At 40.6% G+C, this 24,354-nt stretch overlaps 1 protein-coding gene across 1 annotated transcript in view; it reads left to right on the forward strand.

The window, feature by feature from the left end:
• Window positions 1–24,354, forward strand: part of COL19A1 (collagen type XIX alpha 1 chain) — a 300,849-nt gene that overhangs the window by 270,815 nt on the left and 5,680 nt on the right. The window contains exons 42-49 of the mRNA XM_057303991.1: window positions 857–901; window positions 3,391–3,435; window positions 3,528–3,590; window positions 7,865–7,900; window positions 8,035–8,079; window positions 10,732–10,902; window positions 12,643–12,709; window positions 22,742–22,870. Coding sequence (XP_057159974.1) covers window positions 857–901; window positions 3,391–3,435; window positions 3,528–3,590; window positions 7,865–7,900; window positions 8,035–8,079; window positions 10,732–10,902; window positions 12,643–12,709; window positions 22,742–22,870 — 601 coding nt within the window. The remainder of the gene's footprint in view (window positions 1–856; window positions 902–3,390; window positions 3,436–3,527; window positions 3,591–7,864; window positions 7,901–8,034; window positions 8,080–10,731; window positions 10,903–12,642; window positions 12,710–22,741; window positions 22,871–24,354) is intronic.

The following is a 24,354-nucleotide window of genomic DNA, read 5'->3' on the forward strand; positions in this document are numbered from 1 at the left end:
TATTGCTAATCTCCTTATTGTTCTTCTTTTAATTTTTTTCTTTTATCTTCTCATTTTTTCATTATCTTGAGTGGACTTTAATATCATCTGACCAAGCTGCAATTTCATAAGAATTGCATTAAATTTATAAATTAGTTTGGGTAGCAATGACACCTTTACAACATTGTCTTGCCCTCCAAGAACAAAACATATCTCTCCATTTAATCAAGTCTTCTTTTATGTTCCTGAGTGAAGTTATGAGGTTTTTTAATGTAGGTTCTGCTCAACAAAAATTGCCCTTTTATTACCCCATATATAATCATCAGTACTTTTAGCATCATCAGCTTTATCTAAAATACCCCATTGCCTTTGGAAAAAGAGTTGTGTCACTCTGCTGTTCCGAGCAATTCAAGGGATCTTCTGATGGCCTAATAAGAAGAACTACAAAATCCCTTGTTCTAAATATCTTTATTCTAACCCTACTTCCAGTAAGACAAGCATAGGAAAAGCTTCTAAGAAGATGTTCAATATGCTTTCTATTTTACGTATTGGTAATGGATTACTTCTGGAATAAAAATACTGTATTGACTAATTTTAGCTGTAAGGATGTGTGGCGTGCTATTAAAAATAGGTCACAGAAATGATAACCTAAATGCTTGTTTTCATTAAGATTATAATTTGCTTTCATTTTGGGGGGGGGAGCTTTAACAAATTTAGTTAGCTACTCATTTTATTTTCCCATCTGATGATATTGATAATGCTTATCAATACCAAAGAAAGCTTTACCAAATCAAATAATCATTTGAGCATTAATTTTATAGGTAAAGAAATTATAGGTATCATTATAAGTAGCATTTTTTTTTTTTAATCTCGACAGGGGGATCGAGGCCCAGCAGGTCCCCCAGGAATAGCTGGAGTATCGGTGAGTCCAGAGTATCTCACATTATTTTCACAAGGAAGCAATTCTATCTCCACAGTAAATCTATGGCTAGGGATCAAGAAGGGCTGGGGAGCACACAGTAGCTCCTATGATACTAGGTTCTAGAAACATCCAGTTAAAAAAAATAAAACCACCTTGTCTCTATCCATCCTCCAGAATTCTTTCTTTTTTATTTTTAAAAATATTTTTATTTATTTATTTTAGAGAGGGAGGGAGAGAAGAGATAGGGGCAGAGAGAGATGGAGAGAGAGAATCTCAAGCAGACTCCCCACTGAGTGCAGAGCCAAGCATGGAGCCCAGTGTGGGGCTTGATCCCATGACCCTAGGATCATGACCTGAGCTGAAATAAAGAGTCCAACACTTCACTGACTGCACCACCCAGGGACCCCAAGACTGCTCCTTTCTTTATTTTCACCTTTTTCTTATTTTTTGTCTTTTTCTTTCTTTCTCCCAACTCTCTTAAGGAGGGGAGGAGATGCCCAGTTAGTCACCTGTGCCAGTATGTCAGTACACAAGCTCAACTTTGAGAAGCTTGTTTTGTTTCTCTGTTCTTGTCCTATTTAAGGTTTCTTGGCCCCCAAAAGACGAAGTTCTTATCCTTAGACATGTACTTCAAGTTCTTGGTATTAAGCTGCAATCTGCCTGAGTTTTCCCTCGGCCTGGTGTTATTAACAGATCTTTACTGCTGCTAATGTTTCCTCGTAAACTAGCCCTTCCAGCCTCTCAATCATTTTTGTTGCTCTCTGATGTCAAATGTTTTAATCTCATCAAGGTCTTTTCAAATGAATAGGAAGTGCTCCAGGAAAGGTTGAAATCATTTCTCTGAGCCCTAGGGATCATTCTGATCTTCATTCATGATGCTCTAATTAAAATGTTGTGGCCATGCTTTATGAATGAGAGCCCACTTATTCTTTTGTTCAGTGCCCCTGCAGGGTAGGCCCAGGGTAGGCAAGTCAGTGGAAACTATGTGCTTGAATCATAAGAATACAAGATAAGAAAGGGCCCTACCATCTCACTCACCACCACCCATTGACATCTATTGACACCCAGCACAACCCAGAGTGTCCATCACCACCCACCGCCACCCACTGCCATTCACCACCACCCATCACTCCCATTCTTTAAAAGGTTAATAGCCACTCCATTTTACTCTATGTAGTTGTTAAGCCTAATAACAAAAATTTAAAACCCATGCATAATCTGTAGAAAACCATCCTTTATAGAGGATGAATCCCCTTATTTAGCTGTTCCATCTCTTTCTAGTATATTCAAGCCCATGCAGAGATTTCTCGAGGGCTTCTTTCTCCTAATTCTCCCCAGACTGACACATGGGTATAGAAGAGGGGGTGTCTGTGAATGCTGGCAGTGAGGTGAGGCCTCCAGTCAGCATGCTCTACCCCAGGTTCGCCAAGCTCCCCCTGACCTTCGAGATCGCTGCTGCCTGCTATGGATGTCCCTGATCCCTTTGTCTCAGATCTCAAAGCTTGAGCACTCTCCCCCTTGTGTCCTATGCCAAGACGATGTTGGACATTAGTCTTCCAGGTCTAACACATCCCCCCAACTTCGGCCCACAAGAGCTTCAGCAGTTCCTGCTTGTAGTCACAGGTCTGGGGAACCAGGGCTGCCCTGTCGGGCCCTGTGTCTGCCTAGCTTCACCACTCAGCCGTGTCCAAACTTGTGAGGGGGGCTCCTCCCAAAGTTCTAGACAACAAGAGGAGCAAAGGGTCCTTCCTTTTCAGACTCTCTCCTGGGGAACCTACTAGGGTTTCTGCAGCCTCAGGCCCAGGCCTACATCCCTGCACTATTTGGTTTTCTGTCCACATTAGGTCTAAGTGGTGGGACGTGGCTCCTTCTTTAAGCTTGGTCTGGACACTTTGGCACTTCTCACTTCTGCTCTCTGATGGACCATCTTCCTCTCTTGTCCCTCCCAGTGGTCTCTACTCAACATTTCTCTGTCATCAGTCCTCCAAGCCACAGTGTGTTGGAGCAAATTAATCTTGCCTTCTTCCTTTCAACCAAACATGGCTTTTCAAGTCGACAATAGTTTCTCTTCAGGCTATTCTACTATGAACCTAGAAAGCGTCTTATGAAACACACAGTCTAGGAAAGATTTCTTTGGGGGTGTGCCCTCCCACTCCCAAAGTCAAGAAGAGCTGCCAATCAAATAAGGCACTAGATACATTTCCAGTAATGAGGATACATTGGTTTCATGTTTTCAAAAATATTATCGTCCCCTCCCATCCCTCTGCTTTAGACATATATGTACATTCAGAGAACTGCATTCTAGTCCGTATCTCGGAACTTCCATAGTCAAGTGTATATCCCCACAGACTCAGTCCCATTAGGAATGCCATTTTAGCATAGAGAGCCACAAGCCTGGAAGCACATTAAATTCACGGGCGGGGAGGGGAAGCACATGGCATCATGCCCTAATTTGGCTCTTAACATTTCTCTTTGATTTGATTTTCCAGGGAAAACCTGGAGCCCCAGGGCCTCCAGGAGTTCCAGGGGAACCGGTGAGTGCCAGCCACTTACTTCACAGTTGTACTTGCATGCTATTTCAAAGCTTTTCATAGCAATTAATATTTGTCTGTGAACATGCCTATAGGGTGACAGAGGGCCTGTTGGAGATATAGGTTTCCCTGGACCAGAAGGACCCTCCGGAAGGCCAGTAAGTACTTTTTACTATTTAAAATTTGCCAGTTTGAGAAATATTCCAAGCAGTGCCTCTTTCCATATCTCCTTGGAAAATCTGACATTTGTAGTTTCTAAGGAAGTAAGAGCAAGTTCCACAAATGGATCTTTGGGGGTGTGCTTCTCGCTGAGTGTCCCAGCTCTGTATGAGGTATCTTCATGTCTTAAACAGTGATGAAAAAAGTGATATTTCTTTGTTTGTTTGTTTGTTTGTTTGTTTGTTTGTTTGTTTTAAGAGTCAGGAGATGAGACTCATTATTTCTTAAGTCTTATATTCTCTGAGTTAAAAAACAAAATGGCCTGTCACATCCTAAAATATAAAGAAGCTGAAGACTCACAGATATAACTCCTGGGTGCTAAGCTAAAAACTAAAGTAGAAGCTGTTTTCTCAGATTCCCTTCTTTATCTATGGACTTTGTTCTTATACTTTCATAAATCATGCTTCTAAACATAGCATCGCCTTGATTCCTCAAAGAGCTCTTGGATACTGACATATCTTGCTGTAACGTGGTAATAATTATTCTTACTAATTCAGTTCAGTTCAACAAATACTCATCTAGTCTCTGCTGTTTGCTAAGGATGTGCTGGGCCATGGCGGAGGGGGTGTAAAGATGAATGACAGATAGCCCCCTCTCGGGTTTACTCTTTATAGAAGGTCTCTGCTCCCTCTGCTTGTTTATTTGTGTGGGGGGAGGGAGTGCTATTAGAAGGAGGATACTGAAGGTGAACAAGCAACAGAGTTCACGAGCCTGGTGGTTCAGCACCTCTGGGAAACCTTCTGGGTCTGAGTGCTCCCTGGCCACCAGCTCCTCAGGGAAGGCAACATAAACATATAGGCAGCATATACAATTTAGAGTCAGAAAGATACAGGTTTGAATTGTGACTCAAAGCGTGTTGTGAGTCACTGAAGTAATATGGCATATGGTAAGCATTTCCAGTGCCTGGCCCTGAGAGGGGCTCAATAAATAGCTTCGATCCCTGCCTCCCCCTTCACCTCCTTTCGCAACTCCCTATCCCGGGCCCCTGACCATTTCCTAAATGCTTGCCCAGGAGATGATGCAAAAAGCAATTTGTTTATTCAACAACTATTTCTTGAGCACCTACGAAAATGCTAAGCACGCTTCTGGGTGCCAGCACCTCGTGGCTTTACGTTCTAGTACAGGGACACAGACAACAAACAAATACACATACACACACAATTTCAGGTAGAAAAAGCTCTAAATAGGGTGACGCACTGGAGTAGCATTTAAATAGAGCAGTTAAGAAAGGCATGCCGTTTAAGCAGAAACCTGCATGAAGTGCGAGATCAAACCTGGAGTGGTTGTCAAAGGCATTGCTTCAAGGAAGAGAAATGACCATAGAGGAGTGAGCCTGGTGTGTTGAAGGAACAACAAAAGGCATGAGGTCAAGAATGCACTAAGCTAACCAAGAGTGGGAAAGATACCAAGAGAGAAGTTGGCAGTGGCCCGGCCGTAAGGAATTCTAAGCCATGAGTGGAGTTTGGATTTCATTTGAAGTATGATGGAGACCCGTTGAAACATTTGTAGTGGAGAAGGAAAATGACTGGAGTAGATTTTAAAGTATCAATCTGACTATTATGTGGAGAGCAGACTGTAGGAAGCAGAATGGAAGCAGACAGAGCACTGAGGAAACATTGCCATAATCCCCATGAGAAATAATGACGGGGAGAACAGGGAGATCATGAGGAGTAAGTACATCGAAGGGGGAGTCAGCAAACTCACTGATGGACCAGATGTGGAGTGTGAGGGAGAGATAAGGCACAGCTGTGGTGTGGGGTCTGAGCAGCCATGTCACAGTGATGCTTTTGGTGAGATGGGAAAGATTGGAGATGGGTTGGTTTGGGAGGGAAAACCAAGAATTCTCTGTGTTGGACACATTCAACTTCAAGCACTATTAGACATCCAAGTGGAAATGTCAAGTAAGCAGTAGATATACACATCTTAAATTAATGGAGAGATCAGGACTGGAGAGGCTGATTTGGGTATTTAAATCCGAGCCTGGATGAAATGGAGTCATTGTGGATTGGAAGGGAAGAGAGCACTTCAAGTATTAGGAAAAAGAGCCTTCAAAAAGACTGGGAAGGTACAGCTGATGAGATAGGAAGAAAAGCAGTTGAATGAGGTTTCCTGGATGTCAAGGGAACTAAGTGTTTTAAGACAGAGAAATGATGAACATCTAGATAAGTCATGTGAGAGCTGACAGTTCTCCACTGGGTTTAGAAATGTGGTGGTCCTTGGTGGGAGAGGTTACAGCACGCTTGTATTTTGATAAGAATGATCCAGTTGAGAGGGGAAGTTTTGATGATACCATGCGAGTAGAGAGAACTTTGAGTAGGGGGAGAAGACTGCTATTCCACTCAGAAGTGGAAATCGGTCTTCACAAGAAACAGGGGCAGCTCATCTTTCTTACCGGGAGGAAAGAGGCAGGCAGAAGTTGGTGTACAAATGCGTGTAGGTTGGTGGATCCCGTGGAGGGAAGGAAGGTGAGATGGTTCTCTCCTATTTATTTTCTCAGTGGAAGAAGAATCGAGGTCATCAGTTGGGTGTAAGGAATCAGGTGGTGATGCTGGAGATCTGGAGACACAGGAAAATCTGCGCAAGAGTACTTTGGGAGAGAAGGAAAGGGAGTTGAATCAGGAAATCCAGGATAGCCTGGTAATACAGAGGGGCTACTTGCCATCTGCTTTCGTACGTTTAGATGGGAACAAGTGAGCAAGGAGATGTGTTTCTCTTCCAGTGCACTCAGGTGCTCACTCAGAGGCAGACATGCGGTAGACAGAAAGTTGTTACACCCAGGGATGGAGTTCTTCCAGATAAGTGAGATGAGGGAGGGAAACACAAATCCATACAGGCTATTCTAAAAATCTCTAAAAAGCAGTACTTGTCTAGGGAAAGCAAGTTAATAACACCTTTATATACAAAGGAGAACACACATGATAGTCTTTGATGAACTACAAAAGACAAAAAAAAAAAAGACTGTAGGGTATTTCTTTTCTTACATTGTTACCAAAAGCATGAATTACATTTTAATACTAGATTTATCTTCTTTTATCCAAGTGATACAGTTGGGTTGTTTTTGGGTTTTTTTTTTTACCCACATCCTCTCCTTAATCAGATTTATCTTTGTTGCTTGTGTTTCTGGATGTAATAAATTCTTTGAACCATGCACCGCAGGTAGCATGTTCTTAGTTAAAGCACTCTAGATAATTCCCAGGATGTTCAGAGACGTTGGGGGACTTTGGTTGGGTTATCAACTGTGACGGATTTTAGTGTAATTTATAGCAGTGAAACATGCGCTCGTCTGCAGTTCCATCCTCATAGAATCCATTCCAGCAAAATAAAACTCCCCTCGGCTTTTCGGAGGAGCGTGTCCGTGCAGTTGCCTGCTGGCTAAGAAATCATTTTCCTCACCTTGATCTCTCTCTTCAAACCAAATCTCAAAAACACATCTGCTATTGGACTCTAGGTGTTTGATTTGACCCCAAGTGCTTTCCCTTCTCACATCTCCCGGCCAAAAGTTCTCTCCGTCTTACAAATCTCTGAGCAGGGGGCTCTATTTCCACCTCCAGAACTGCCTTGTAAAGTTTGGGAAACTTCCAGTTTACTAATAAAAAATCACTATTTAGTGCTCTCAAAAACCGTGATTACAGATCTCCTACTTTTCTTTCATATTCTCCCACTGATAAATAACAAATTGTTCTCTGGCTGACAGTTCATTTCATGCTCTGGCCATGTTATGAAATTTCCCGAGCAGCGACGAGACCATTTACAGAGAATGACTCTCCGTGCTGGAAAATTGTTGGAGGGTAACAATAAATGCCACACACCAGCCACCCAGCACCGCGGGGCACCTTATTTTTCAGAATGTACCTAACGGAATAAGTAAGGAAAAATAATCCCATTGACTATTTACAGTGAGCTAGGCATTTTCTGTTACTTCACCAAATCCTTAGTTTTAAAGTCACGATGTTATCCTCACTTTGTAAGGAAAGAAGCTGATGCTATTAAGGGTCAGTAAATTGCCTGAAGTAAATGGAACTTGTCGGAGACAGAGTCAAAATTTGAACTCAGGGCCATCTCTTCTATCAACTTTGTTTTCTGTTTTGCCATATTGCCTTACCAAAATAGCAGAAATATGGTGACTAAGACCTCCAAACTTCAGCTTTCTGTTGTGTTTAACTATGTCTACTGATGCAGAATTAGAAATATTAATCAACTTTTGTCTTTATAGGGAATAAATGGAAAAGATGGATTGCCAGGTGCTCAGGTATGGAAAATACCACTTCGAGTAAATGTTCTGATGTAAAACGTCATCCACAGTACCTGTCAGAATACTTGACAGCAGGCTGGGGAGGAACCTTGGCAAGCAGTGATCTTTTAGCGTTGACATTTGTTTTTCAGGGTATCACGGGTAAACCTGGAGACAGAGGCCCCAAAGGAGAACGTGTATGTATAATACTCTTGTGATCGTGATTTAAGCCTGTTGGCTGCAATTGCCTTATGCTTTGAGTTATGCAATATGTGTGTGGATCCCTGCAAATCCCCCAGTATGACACATCTAGGGCGTATGTGATCCAAGATCTCTCCTAGGCATAAACTAGGCCAAGTAAAGGACCCAGAAGCAGGCCGTATGGCAGGTACACCTACAGCGATGCCCTTTATTCAGAACTAAGTCTGGTGTGCTATTCCAGTTTGGAAAGCTTTGATCCTCCTGTCTCAGACCCATAGTCCTACTAGAACGATCACCCATTTCTTGTTCCTTGGAGAAGGGTTTCTCAACCTCAGCACTGTTGATGTTTGGAGGCAGACAGGTCTTTGCTGTAAGTGTCCGTCCCGTGCACTTAGGACATTTCGCAGCACCCCTGGCCTCTAGCCACCAGATGCAGTACCACCACCTTCCCTCCAGTTGCGACAACCAAAAATGTCTCCAGACATCACCAGATGCCTTCTGAGGATGAGAGTGGCCCTTGTTGAGAACCCCTGACCTTGTGGAATATGAAGTTGAGTCAAGGCAGTGGTGGGAGGAGGTAGAGCGGTGAGAGTGGAACGGAACACAAAGAGTGACGAGTCATGCCAATTCTGTTATATGCTTTTATTGGAATTGTTTTGGTTGTTATTGTTCCAACGTCCCGTTATTTTCTTTAGTGAATCCTAATGTTTTCTAGGAGAGTTGGAGTCATTCCACTGCAAAGATTATTCACGCATTGTTATTCAGTGGAATTCTCATGAGGGCTGCTAGCGTGTTGCGTGTGTGTGTTATGTACTGGTGTCTAGTTTACTTGTTTTTATTTTTTACACAAATAATTCGTGATAACTGAAGGACATGTGAAAACAGAGATAATATAAATTTTAAAAAAAGAAAAAGGTCTACATTATCCCACTGCATATAGATAAGGATTCTTGATTTTGGACAATCACTATTTTGGACATATTTCTATTTCTCTCTTACACATGATATACATATATACTTAATGTATCAATACAAATGAATAGATGCTCTTCCAAAAATGTGTTCAGACTGTTTTGTAAATGGCTTTTTTCACCTAACAATATATAATGACCATCTTCCCACGCCAGTAAATATAGATCTACATGTGACTTTTAGTGGCTATGTGTTATTCCTCTGTTTGGATACACCTTACTTCACTTTCCTAGTCCCCTTTTTCTGGATATGTAGGTTCTTCCCAGTTTTCATAATAATAAACATCACTGTAATGAACATCCTTGTGCCTAAATTATAAAACAATTTTAATATGCTAAAGACTGATGATTTTGCACTCGATCACGGTATTGATCAGCATGTGTTAGTACTTCTTTTCTTTGTTTTTTGTTTTTTAATTTGGCTCATCTCAGCTATTTCCCCAAATGTGAGTTGATATGTTCCTATGCAGTTACATTTGTATAACTAAGACAGTAGCATTGGAATTAGGTCCATCTGCTTTTTCTTCTTTCTACATGGCTTCTTTCTACATCTCTTCCTTCCATGATCGAAGAGATCCCTGTAATTGTTCATTTGTTTTCATTACTTTTTTTAAATCCAGAGAAATGGAGTTTGGCCTTTTGCACAGTAGTCACAAATAAAAGAATAGCACAGTGAAATACAGGGCAGCCTCAGTGCACCATTCCATCATATTTGGTGTGATCACCAGCTCTTGCCTTTGTGGAACTGAGTATTTGGAATATCTGTAACTGAAACTCACACTGTGCTACATGTATACACCTCTCTCCTGAAACCCTGCCATCCTCTAATGCACAAACACATGCAGTAGTAGACACCTTGCTGGATAAAGGTCAGCATTAAATAAACTTCATATCACAGTCAAGCCACCTAATACTATCTTACACCTAATTTACTGAGGCACTTTACTCAGTGAATTCTCTCATAGGTCATTTATGTTATGGAGTATATGATCTCAGTGATGACCCTCCACCCCAGGCACCTGCTCTGAACTTTTCCAAAGGCTCTCCTTTCTCATATTCCTGAGTTGTATGTCTTTGGGACACAGAATGTGTGCACGTGTACACACACACACACACACACACACACTCACACAGTCACATCTGTAAAACATGACTAAAGAAACCAACCCACAGAATCTAGCAAAGATTCTGATAAAGGTAAAAGAAGAAGAAAAGCGCATGATTTGGGAAGGATTTTGAGGGTCCTGAAGTTTTTACTTAGTGTAAAATCTCAGTGACCATTCAAGTGCAAAATCCTCTTGGCCATCTTCCTTTATTATTGCCAAGGAGACCCAGGCCTGAAGTGAGAGCTGCTGTTGACTTTCAAAAGTGTCATCATTCTAGACTGGCAATCAAGTACAACTAACATTGTCACTAACTTTTTACTGAGTACCTTCGACATGCCAGGCATTGTTCTAAGCACTTGACTTGACTCATTCATTTCTCAGCATCACCCTCCTTAGAGGCTACTATTAATATCTCCACTTTATGGGACAGGGAAGTAGGGCACAGAGGGCTTAATTCCCTTATCTGAGGTCCCACAGCTAGTAGGTGCCAGTATGAATCCAGAACCTTTTCTCTTAACCACAGCTTATGTGTTCTAGAAGAAGTCATTATTATTAAGTTTTTCCTTCACAGGGTGACCAGGGAATTCCAGGAGACAGAGGCCCACAAGGTGAACAGGGAAAACCAGGACTTCCAGGCATGAAGGGAGCCATAGGTCCTGTGGGGCCACCTGGAAACAAGGGTTCCACGGGATCCCCCGGGCACCAAGGCCCTCCAGGCAATCCAGGCATCCCAGGCACTGCGGTGAGTGGTGCCAAGATCTCCAGCAGCTCCTGGCTAGGATTGACCGCATATCCCTTTACAGTGAAAGCAATCATAATCCTTTTAAAAGAAATACAGTGAACCTAAACTGGTCTCTACAAGGATAGCAATAGCTGCCATTTATTTCAAGGTATTATTTCAAGATCCTTCACTAAGTCCTTACTATACGTCACCTCAGTAGGTCCTCACAACAGGGAGGATCGGTGTCCTATCAGCCCCACTTTACAAATGCAAAAACTGAGAGTTGACTTGTTCAGGGTCACAGTTATTTAGTGGGTTAGACCCAGGTCTGACTGACTCCAAAGCCATGCTCTTAAATACCATCTACAATGTCTCCTTATACTACACAGACAACATATGTCTGTTTCATATTAAAACACTATGTGTTGAGTAGGAGAACAACAAACCCGCCCTGAGGGGTACTTTGAGGTGGAAAACAGGCCAAGAAGGAGCGTTTGGTTAAGGAAGCCCATATTAATATTAATATGCTCCAGGAGGTGTGGTGGATGGCCATTCACAGAGGAACTTAACCAGAAAATATCCTTGTCGGGGAGAAGGGAGGGTCCTGGAGTGGGGAGGGTGGGGCGGGGAGTTAAGGACACACTGTCCTCAGATAATCAGCCAATACCAGATGGAGGGCCAAATTAGGCATTCCCACAATATTGAGATTCTTTATTTTTACCCACTGTCCCTAAGCTCTATTTGAATAAAGCCTGTATAATGAGCTCTCAGTGCTGTGTCAATAATTGGTATTAGATGCATTAACTCAAGTTCATATGTCCCATATTCCATGAAAATAAAATATTGAAAGAGAGCATTTTTGGAACTATTTTGTCCTACAGAAATCATCATTTTATGAGCCCATCACATTGTCTTTAATGTCACACATATACCCCTGGATAATAACCACTAAAAAAAAAAAAAAAAAAAAAAAAGAGAGAGAGAGTAATAAAATACTTCGAAATCCTAACAGTCATGAAAAATAATAGCTCTCTTTTAAAAATGCCAAAGTACCACAGTAAAATATTACTATTATAAATGTTAGATTCTTTGCCAAATTCATGTAGCTTCATTTGTCAAGGGGTTAAAAATTCAACTGACATCATTTACCTACTTTCCTTTCTCATGGCCCATAGCATTTTCTATTAAAAAAAATTGCTTAATACAAATATGCTTACAAAGTGTAAATTACAGAATAAACTATACTGTAAAAATGACTAAAACTTGGCAAGTTTGATCCCATGAATAAAACATTTTAAAGAATAATCCAGCTTACCTGGAGTTCTCTTCCTTTGAAGATGCACAGTATCAGTGAGATGTTGACTTTACCAGTGCCCGGGGATTGGTTAGAAGTTAAATTGTGCCTGGGATATTAATGTCATGATAACACTGTTCAAGTCCTGTAACTTCAGAAAATGAAGTAATAGGAAACATCTTTCCTAATCATATGAAGCCATGTCTCTCCATTTAATAAGAAATATGTTTGAATCACTGGTTATGATTCCAGCCCACAGCTTTTAAAGCAATTATGCACTTCAAGTTCTTCCCAGCATTTGATCAAAACAAAGATATTTATTTCCTAATGTAGTCAGTTGCCAAAAGCATTTTGCTTGCAATGTATCTCCACAAAAGTTTTGAGTATGCACACCAACCCAGGATTCCTATTCTTTCTTCATTTGTGCTATGCTCTACTTTAACAGACCTTTTTCTCCCCTTCTTTAGGCTGATGCAGTTTCATTTGAAGAGATAAAGAAGTATATTAATCAAGAGGTTCTAAGGATTTTTGAAGGTTAGATTTACCTAATAAACATTTCTGAAATTTTCGCCAATTACTACCTCCCATCCACTGTGGAGGACCCCTTCAGCGCTCTCTCAACAGATGGCCATGCAACAACAATGTGCAGAGGCAACCTATTTTATGAGGGGGATGGGGCATCTCTGTTTGATAGAAAATTCTTCCTTACACTCAGTTAAATTTGCCTCTTTCTAACTTCCTCTCATCATTCCTGGTCTGTGAAATAGCACAGGTAAAGTATCTTCCTCTATTCCCATGACAGCCCTTATGATATTTTTCCATATCCATGGTGCTCCTCCTTACTTTTCTCTTTTATGGTGCAAGTGTATCCAGCCCCTCCACTGTCACCACCCTTGAGAAACACTTCATTTTTAAATGGCCCTCATTCACCCAGGAGTATTTTGACCAACAGAGTATAGGGTGTTTTGATCTAGACCCAGGTCGGCAAACTGTGGCCCACCAGTCAAGTTCACCTGCCCCCTGTTTTTGTGCGGCCCACAAGCTGACTTGGTTTTTACTTTTTTTGGGGGGGGGGATAGTGAAGGGGAGCACGTAGGAAGTACACATTTTAATGTTTTTTTTTAAATCAAAAGACTATTTCATGATATGATAATGATCTGAAATGCAAATTTATTTCCATAAATAAATTTAATTGGAGCACAGTCAGATTCATTCTTTTATGAAATTTCTCTCTCTGTTTTCATGCTAGGGCTGATGAATTGACTAGTTGTCAGACTTAACTGTTTATTATCTGCCCCTTTGCAGAGAAAGTTTTCTAACCCTTGATACAGGCACTTCAATATTGCTGCCTAAGAGAGCATCCCTTAAAAAAGAAAAAAGCCTTCCTTGATTTTGATTTTTCAATTACCTAACAACCCTGGATCGTGTTTACACAAACTTTTAAAAATCAGGTGTTTCTCATTGTGCGCTGTGTCCATTTTTAAAATCTAAGTGTGTGATTTTATGTTTCTCCGTATTAAATTTCAAAAGGTTTGCATTCACACATTGTCCCAAACTGAAGATATCCTGCGGAATGTTGTCTTCCTGTAGGGCAGGTGGGCTGACCCCCATCACTTTGTGCCATCTCTGAATTTTATAACCATGTCATCATTCTAACTGTAGGTAGAAAATGTTGAAGGAAAGAGTCAAGAGTCAAGGATTAGGCCTTTCTTAATGCCTTAATTGCATTCCTGCTGTTCGCTTATAAATTCTGTTAATCCATTGTTTCAGTGACCTCTGAATCCATATAGTTTTCTAAAATCCACTCTACATTTTTTTAACCTGTACCTAAGATACCACATGATTTTGTCAAATGACTCGCTAAAATCAGGATCACTCCCCAGTGTGAGCTTGATAAAGCGGGTAATTTTTGACTTTATTTTTTTTTAAGATTTTATTTATTTATTTGACAGAGAGAGAGACATCCAACAAGAGAGGGAACACAAGCAGGGGGAGTGGGAGAGGAAGAAGCAGGCTCCCAGCGGAGCAGGAAGCCCGATGCGGGGCTCGATTCAAGGACCCTGGGCCTGAGCCAAAGGCAGATGCTTAATGACCGAGCCACAGTGGCGCCCCCAAATTTTTGTCTTTAAAAAATGAATCCACATTGGCTCTCCTGGTTCCTGCTTCTTTTGCACAGCATCCTTTCTTTGCTAAGCTAAACATATATTATTGAATTTTTCAAGGAATAAGATTACAAAATGCCCCAAGTTCACCGGAAGTCTTCCTACTGCAAACATGGAATCAGCTACTTTAAGACGCTCTGATTATTTTAAGCAGTAATTAGTATTAGAGACCAAAATCTCCATGCTTGAGTGCACGTTATCTTATTTCACATGAGCCCTAGAGATGGAGCAGAGTTAGCGCAGGAACTTTGGCTGCTTCCATGACAAAATAAAAAAAAAAAAAATTTTTTTAAGATAATGAATTCATGCTGTTGATTTCAATTTACATTGATTTCTACTAAGTATCTTTACCATGCTCTGGCATGATAGGTCATTAATACAGTTGTCTACTGTTTTTATTTCAAGCTACCAGTTTTCTCTTTATAATTCTAATGTTGCCCTTCAATCTAGAAATCCTTTTTTACTGTCTTTTTTTTTTTATCTTTGAATCAAGCATCATGAAAGAGCCTCCAAACTTTGCAATCCAAACATTCCCTCTCAACAAGCATTCCTCAAGCATCAACTGCCTGAAAAAGAAAAAGGCATCTCAAGTGTTTCAAGAGAAACACTGAAAAATATAGAGGCATAGACAGGTACAGCTAATTTGCAGGACTCGATGCAGAATAAAAATGTAGGTGCCCTGATTCAAAAATGATTAAGACAGCCATAGTTAAACACTATACCAAGCATAGGACCCTTTTGAGCAAGGGACTCTGTATGACTGCACTGGTGGCTTGTCCTTGAAGCCAGCCCTGGGCACAGGACCTCCAGGACCTCAGAAAGCATCCACACATTTACTAGACACAATCATGGAAGGGAAAATGCCAGTGAATATGTTTTTGAATTGTGATCTAAAATTCTCCTTTAACTCTTAACATCCATGGGCTCTAGTGTCAATCATCTTTTATCTCAGGCAGCTTTAATGTGGAACTTCAATGCCTTTAACGACTTTAGATTTAGTCTGAGATGTGGGAAGTGTTCATTCTGCCCAGTGGACACTGGATGAAGGCATGGCCCCTGGTGGCCTGCCCCCCGCATTCAGCAGAGGAGACGTGCCACTTCCACCCACAGAAAGCTTCCTGCTACCCACTCGCAGGCCACTGTGGAGTTGTTCCTGTGAAGGACTATGCTTCTGAGGAGAGAGATCAGGGGAAATGGACCATTCTCCATCTGTCTTGGGGCAGGCTCTTGCGGCTGGCACTTCCCCCTCAGTCTGTGAGTTCCCCCTCTGCTGTCCTGCCCCAGCTTCCTCTCCCAGTCACTCCCTGCCTGCCAGGAAACAAAGGGTGGGTTCTCCCCCATTTCCCCTACCACCTTCCCCAGTCTTTCCAGCCTGGCAAGGTCCTTCAGAAGCCACATGTCTTGTCTCAAAACCACATTTTAAGGTGGCCCACAAGGGAGCTCTTTTGGGAGACTTGCAGACTCTGAGATTCTGAAATGATACCCCCTCTCCTTTCATCTCTGTTGGTACGAGTCCGGCAACACTTTCTCTCAAACAAAATTCTATCTCAAACCCAGGATTTGGTTATTTAGCACTTCTGTTAATGTGTCCCAAGATTATTCGAATTCAGTCCATTTAACTTTCCACTTAGAAGTCACTTTTCCAAGACTTCTGAACATCATTTACAGAAAGGAATAAAGAAAAACTCCATTTTCACAAATCCTAGAGCTCCCAGGCCACATTTCTCCCTTTTGGAAAGCTTTCTCTGTAAAAGCAAATGCTAATCTTCACACGTTACAGTTGTTACCTAACGTTAAACAGTGTGCCTCCGCCTCCCTCTTTGCCCTTTCACAGGACAGTGGTCTCTGTGGCAGCTAATAGTTGTCTCTGCCCCATTCACCCCTGCACAACTACAGCCTCAGGGGCAACTCTCTTTGCCCAGCAAGTCGTGGACTGTCTATGGGGGCTCAAGGGAGTGCTTGAGGGATCCCACTCCCCACTTTATCATCCTTTCACTGGAGGTCCACACTGGAGCCTAGAGTGAAGCCCAGACCAAAACCCCAAACTTGGGCTCTCCAGCTCCCTTCAGGGATTCCCAGGTCGCTGCTTTCTACAGATCTCACACTTTGGGCTCTGCCCCAAGCCAGCAAGCCTCCTTCAGCATCCTGATGCCCCCATCTCAAACCTACCCATGGTGCAAGAAGGTGATTTCCTACCAACTCCAACTCTGGGCTTCTACTGGGTCACAATGGACAAATATGAGCCCAATCCAAAGTTAAATTAAATTCCCTATTTGATTAGCCAATAGGTCAAATCCTTTTGCAAATAAGGTGACTGTACCATACAGAGTGGGGCAAGATGCTACATGTCTCGCCTTAGCCTCTTTTGGCTTTATGAGGGCTTTGCAGCTACCCACACAAATTAGGATCTTGCTAGATCTGAGCAGCTTAATTCTTGCTGTGACGCCACCCTATTATACTTGGAGGTTTTCATCAACATGCTGGAAGAATTTGCCAACCTGTGCAGGAATGTGGACACATATCCTGCTCTCTTGGTTCTTGAGACAAACTTGGAACCAACTGCAACTGTGGGAAGACAGGAAGGTTAGGGCTCTGTGTCCCTGAGTATTTCTGCCTCCAGAGCCAATGTCCCAGAAAGCCCTTTTATCCATGTTTTCCATACGTATATTTCATATATATGTGAATATGTATGAATACGTGTTATCCTGTTCTCTTGTTTCAAGTATAACACCCCTCTTGCATCTCAACAACTAAGACAGTAAATTACATATGTGTACGTACATGCATCATATATGCATACACATCTCATCTGATAGATACACATCTTGAAGATGTACGTAGACCTTTTAAATACTTCCCACAGCATAGCCTCTATTTCTTTCAATGGCCTCTTTCCATTTCTTTGTTTGGGTCTGTCATTCAGCTTATAGGCTTTCCTTAGTGCCAGGAATCCTTGGATGTCTGTTCATACAAAAGAGTAAGTTCTAAAAACCTAATCAAACGTTACGAGGGAATGGTGGGACTCACCAACCATGAGCTTCACTGAAGGGTCGTCTAACCGGGCGTTTTAAATGAGACGACTTCAATTTCAGTGCCTTTAAGTCTTTCCTCCTATTCTGGCTGGATTTCCCAGAGGAAGTGCTTCCATTTCCTACCTGGCTGCCAGCATTTGGAGAGCAAAGTAGGGGAATAAATGAGCGCTCATTTATTCGTCTTGTTTTCAGATAGGGAAGCCCAAGACTCAGTGGGATCTTGAGCCCCCCCCCCCCCCCAGGGCACACATGATCTATTTACCCTTTTCAGATAATAAACCTTCAGTTTTTTTGCTAGGTTTGGGGAGAAAAAACTACCTACCTGTATAGAGAAAGAAATTGCTAAGACTACTTCTTAAAAAGGCATTCAACTAATTCTTTCGGTTTTAGTTCCCCTTCTTTACCACGCTTCCAGAAGTAATGTGCATTGCCAATTCCTGAGCCTTTTAAGGATTTCGCGGTTTAGAACAGGTTGTTTGTCAGTTTCTAGTATGAAGATTTGGTTTTCTTGAGTCTGCTAAGTCATCTGTCACTCAGCCATCTGGGTCTCAGCTTCCAAAATTTTATCGTGTTATCTTCTTCCGTAGTCTCCCCATTCTTATGCTTTTATGCCTTTTTAAAAAATGTTACTATTGCTTTACAGGGATTCTGGTGCATGTGTTTAATCCCCGTCTTTACTGCAGTAACATTTCAAAGCAGCTTGTTTACAGAGGTGGCAAAAGATTAGGTCAGAAATAAAATGTAGCCGTTACAACCACAAAATGCATATGACTCCACCAAATGATACTGTGGAACTCACAGTTAAAATGAAACTAGAGAGTAACTACTTAAGTATATGAAAGGAAATTACTCTCCTGGTATTTTCTACCCCTTAGGAGAGAACCATATCTAATTTTGGTTTCCACATTTAAGAGATGTTATGGAAAAGCCCTGGAATAGTGAAGCCAAAAAGTGATTTACAAAACAGATTACCAAATCTATAGTTAAAGTTATTTAACCTGAAGGCTAAGAGGTAACAATAGTATCAAACAGATGACTGATTTCCCAAGGGAAATACACGTTAACTACTTTCTGTTTCCATCATAGAGTAACAAAAGAAAGTAAGTTGAAGCTGTACCAAGAAAATGGGCAATTAAACATTGGAATGGGGGGCGCCTGGGTTGCTCAGTCGTTAAGCGTCTGCCTTCGGCTCAGGGCATGGTCCTGGGGTTCTGGAATCGAGCCCCACGTCGGGCTTTTCCGCTGGGAGCCTGCTTCTTCCTCTCCCACTCCCCCTGCTTATGTTCCCTCTCTCGCTGGCTGTCTCTCTCTCTGTCAAATGAATAAATAAAATCTTAAAAAAAAAAAATAAACATTGGAATGGGCGTTGGGAGAAAACGATGAATTTCTTTGTTTGAAAATATTTACAAATTCTGTCTGTGAAATAGAAGGTAGACATGAGCCGAATGACGTTCAAATGCCCCTTCATTCTCCATGTAACATAGTTTATCAACACATTAATATTAATGTCTGCATTATGTTGATGAGCCCATTCTCTAAGGAAGGCAAGCCATGGTCTTATTTCTGCATTGGCAGATGGCATATGTGTGTTTGGTTTACATAAGCTCCTATCTGAACTCTTCAATTTCCTGCCTCATTAGCAAGCATAGCCAAAAATGGTTTAATTGACCAAAGATCCCTGAAAACAGAGGAAAGGCAATTAAGAATACAGGTCTTTACAATTTATTTAGAGGCTCAAAAATGTATTATTTTAAATTATAGAGCTTTAGAGTAAGGTTCCGAAGAAGTAATTATCCTTTTGCTAAATGACTATTTCTGAGTGTATCTTAAAGCTAGATAATTTATAGCTAGAAGTAATTATCTAAAAGAATTCTGTTTTACTAAAAATATTAAAAACCGCCTAAAGCAAATTGCTTATAAATTCAATTCATGCATTAAAGAGGAAAAACTTAGTACCGTGAATATTTGTGTTGAGACACTGAAGGTATTCAAAGAGATATATCTCAAATTAATAAAAATTATACTCAGGCCCCTGCATGGCTCAGTCAGTTGAGCATCCAACTCTTTTTTTTTTAAGATTTTATTTATTTATTTGACAGAGAGAGACAGCCAGAGAGAGAGGGAACACAAGCAGGGGGAGTGGGAGAGGAAGAAGCAGGCTCATAGTGGAGGAGCCTGATGTGGGGCTCAAACCCAGAACGCTGGGATCATGCCCTGAGCCGAAGGCAGATGCTTAACCGCTGCACTACCCAGGCACCCTGAGCATCCAACTCTTGATTTTAGCTCAGGTCATGATCTCATGTGTCGTGAGATCGAGCCCTGCCTCGGGCTCTGCGCTCAGCGGGGAGTCTGCTTGGAGATTCTCTCTCTCCCTCTCCCTCTGCCCCTACCCCACTTGCACAGGCGTGCTCACATGTGCTCTCTCTCTCTCAAATAAATAAATTAATTTAAAAAAAAAGAAAAATTGTACTGAAATATATATCTCTTTTTAGTGCAAAACAGCAAATAATATGCAGAGTTTTAAACTGAATTTCATATTTGTTTGTAAAACACCCAGTTTACAATTTCCTATAATAAAGAGATATCTACATTCAATATAATGATTTGCAAAACTATAACTATATACTAATTACAAACTTGTTTTATCCATTTAGTTATTGGGAACAAATGTATGAACACCAGCCAAACATATCCCAGGTGGATAGTGAGGTAATAAGTTTTGCCCAAAGGACTGTATTTTAATACCACTCAGGGATGATTCGTCAGATCCTTACTGGTCTTCTACCATCCCTGTCAATCAATCTGCATCCAGAGATTCTCATTCGTGGGTGTTGTGATGCTTCCATTCTGCTTGCTTTATAATGTGAGAAAAGCAGTGCAGAGTGATTGCTCCTTTGATAATTATACCTAATAGTCCATGTTTTTTAGGGCTTTTCCCTTAATAATTTCATTTAAAAATAAGTTTGTTTTACTTTCTCAAGCAGCACAGGGCCTACATTTTTTAAGTAAATTTTTTATTGAAAGCCTTTTGAAAAATAGGTTTTCCTAGGGAATAATTTGCTCTTTATCAGAAGTTTGTAAAACACACATATCTGCTTAAGTGAAATGTGCCTTTAGAGTTCAGCTGAATGAACTAAACTGAGTGAAGAGGCTAGAGAAAATTGAAGTAACTCTTTACAAGGTCTTCATGATTTGGCCTTTGTTTTTCTAATTGGCAGCTATAGTTTCCAGAATGTTGCTGTCCTTTGGTCTTATCTACAAAGTAAATACTAATTTAATCAGTAAGAAAATTTTCTGGAAGGTTTGTCTATACCAAACCCATGCTGAATTCTTTACATTAAAGATTCATTTTTTTCTTACACACTAGGTGTATCCTTGGAAAATTGGGTGTAAGTTAGTTTTACAAATGAAATCATTTGAATTTGCTTTTTGAAGAAAATATATGAAAAGAAAAAAAAAGAAAGAATGCGGTGAATATCTTTTGTCATGCTAAGGACATGCCCTGCTCCAGTTTCTGTTTTAAATCTAGTTATGCATGTATTCTATTTGTTAAATGTGAGGTATATAAAATATAAACAAACCAAGCAAGTTTAAATAAAGAATCCAATGATAGATTGTATTTATAATGAGCTTTGGATTAATTTGCAGTAATGATTTCACTAAAATTAATTCCTATGGTAGTAAAGTATTGAAGATGGTTTTGAGGAAAAATTGAACTGGACAATGGCCTATGTAGAATTTTATAACAGAGAAGTCAATAGTAATAAGTACAATCTTAGAATGATTATTCAAAAAAGCAATTCCAAGAAGGAATGTCTTATATAATGGGACGAGATTTTAGTCATAAAATAAAGTTTATCAGCAGATAATCTTTATAGCATATGGGGCTTATAAAACGTGGATAATAGCATAGGATGATAATCTCTTTCAGGCCTTATCTAGGATTCCTGAACAAGAGCACTTAATGCAGAAAGTATAAAATGCCCAATACAGAGCCCTGCTTACAGAGACTGTTTAATGTAATTAATGATATGTCTTATTTAGGAATTTATTTTAGAGTGAAAATTCTCATTTATATTTTCATTTTTCATATTTCCATTTTCTTTGAACTTCCTAAGTTTCCAGATCCTTTCAATTTCATGAGTTACTAATGCACTGACGTTCTGTAATGTACTCACTTTTATCCAAAGGCATTATTGGTCTATTAATAAATCTCTAAATAAAGTACTAATAGTTGCATGACACTAATGCCGCCTATAACGATACGTTCATGGTCTGATGACTGAGCTCACCCCTTGGAAACCCTTTTAATCCATCCTCGCTTCCCTCCCTGGAGTCTTTCTTTAGGACCCAGATAAACAGTGTCAGGCTCCAGGCAGTTTGGTGAATGAACAAAAGGGCAAATGGCAATGATGTGTTCCTTGGGAAGGCAGCATTACCTCCAGGGGAAGTATTCAATTCATAAAGGTCACATCACTCAACACCTGCAAAAGATTTTGCTATTTTTATTGACATTTCTAAATGTTCTGGGTAATTTGTCAACTTCTCATAACTCCTGTGTTCTTTGTTTCAATGTTTTCTTCAGGTTCACGGGAAAGCATAGAAGCTTTTTATTGTTTTACTCTGGCTATGATGGGAATTCAGTGAGAGCATGTTCATAGGGACCAATGCTGAATTTTCTTCTTTGGCCAAATTAGATGTAGTCCCTACTAAAACCATGCCTGAATAATGAGACTAACTGGAAATCAAACCAGAAAAAGTGAATAACATTGAGGGTGTATAATAAGACATTTTTTTTAAAAAAAGCAGAATTTGGGACGCCTGGGCGGCTCAGTTGGTTAAGCATCTGCCTTCGGCTCAGGTCATGATCCTGGGGTCCTGGGATCGAGCCCCACATTGGGCTCCCTGCTCCACGGAGAGCCTGCTTCTCCCTCTCCTCCCTGCTTGTGCTCTCTCTCATTATCTCTGTCTCTTTCTCTCTCTCTCAAATAAATAAATAAAATCTTTAGGGGGAAAAAACCCATCTTTTAATAGAAACCTAAAATTCTCTCTGTAACTCATTACCAGGAGTTAATTAGATTCCAGCAGTAGACTTGCTGCATCTCTGAAACACGGAAAATTCTCAGGCCCTCTGATCAGCACAGGTGGTCTGCATTTATATTCAGACAACTTTATACAATCCATTTTGTTCGACCAATCAATAAAACAACTCTCTCAGCAGTCAGGCCAGTTAGTAAATTAGATGTGCTTAAATTGAAAACCAAGTAGGGTTTTGTTGTTGTTGTTGAATTTCATGTAAAAAAATTGGAAAAATGTTGATGTAAAAAATATTTCTATTACATGATATACTATTTTTTCTTTCATAAATAAAGAAAGGATGGCCGTGTTCCTATCACAGCTGAAGCTGCCTGCTGCAATGTTGGCTGCTCAAACTCACGGGAGGCCTGGTCCACCAGGAAAGGATGGATTACCTGGGCCACCAGGAGACCCTGGACCGCAAGGTAAGTCTTCAAGTATAGTACTTGTTTAGAACATGCTAATCACAGTGAAAGCAAATATCTATGCATATACATATGTATGTGTATATATGTACATACACATAGTGATTTATCCTAGTGACATTCTAGCAGTTGATATTTAACTATTACGACGTCAAGGTTAAAACTGACTAATAATTACATGCTACTATAAGTGTATTTTAATAATATTTGTTATAAGAATAGCTGCAACAATGATTGCTTATATGCCATTATTTGGTGGGCATCAAGAGTTGTTTATGCCTCCCTATTGATGTAATTCGACAACAACAAGAATCATCTTAGTAGCCCAAAGAAACTGAGGAAAGAGTCATAAGAGATGCCACTGCAGTAGTGATTTAGGTCCAAGTAAAATTTTAAGAAATGTTAGAATCCTTCCCCATATGGTTTCTAAAATTTTTAAAACAACACTTTACTTAAATTGGCAAAAAATTAAGGTTCCACTGGTAACAAATTGACAGAAGACATGATTTTGAGCACAGCTTGACTAAATTAAGCCGGCAAGACCATTTTCTGGAAATCTGGTTAGCAATCAGCAGAGAACCCAAATAGACCCTGATTTAGAAGAGTCACAGCTCTGACAAGGAAATATTAAATCTAGTAAGTGCATAGCATGAAAGAGAAAAAAAGGGAAACTCCGTTTCCTGTGTTACCACTGAGGAGCTCAAGGGTCCTCCTTGAAATAATCAAAAGTTTGTATAAAGGAGAAAACAGAGAGTGAACATCGAAAGTGCGAGAGAATACAGTCCAGAATACTATCTATGCAGAGAATTACTTTTCTTTCACTAGTTCACTGTCCTCCCTACTGCTTCTCTGTAGCATGAGCCTGGTTTTCCATAGGAAGTGCCCAAGTGACTGACAGGCCCTTCCTCATCGGAAAAAACAACTATCTCCAATCACTGGGTCTGTTGGAGTCTTACCTTCCGTCACAGCTGACAAGGCTTTCAATTTAGTTAGCACGATGTGAAGCAACAGAGACACCGCTCTAGTTCACCCAAACTAAACAGTATATTCTACGTGTCCGTGAGATCATAGAGAAGTTTGGCTGATGGTTGGAAGACAATGTATGGAGACAGGTAGAGCCTTCTGTGTGTAGACTGTTGTCTAGAAGGTAGTTAATTATTATCTTTTGCTAGTTGGGTCTGTTCTGAAGTCAGAGTCTATGAATCTAGAACCAAGAGCTTGAAGGCTCACCTAAAGATGGATGATGGCTCAAAGCACCTGAAGCATAAGATCTGTTAACACCAATAGCAGAAAAAATACGGACTGATGCTACAAATAGCTGTGGTCAAAGAGGACAAGAATAGTAGGAAAATCAGGATTATCAAGGGAAATAGTTGTGGAACTGAAGTCACCTGTCCGCACAAACTCCTGTCTCCAGGCTCCCTCCCCATGTAGGGAAGGCCCATCTGGAAGGCCTTCAGTCAGAGGCAATGCCAAGACAGCCA

This window comes from Ursus arctos, unplaced genomic scaffold (genome assembly GCF_023065955.2).
Source record: "Ursus arctos isolate Adak ecotype North America unplaced genomic scaffold, UrsArc2.0 scaffold_29, whole genome shotgun sequence".
NCBI classification, from domain to species: Eukaryota; Metazoa; Chordata; class Mammalia; order Carnivora; family Ursidae; genus Ursus; species Ursus arctos.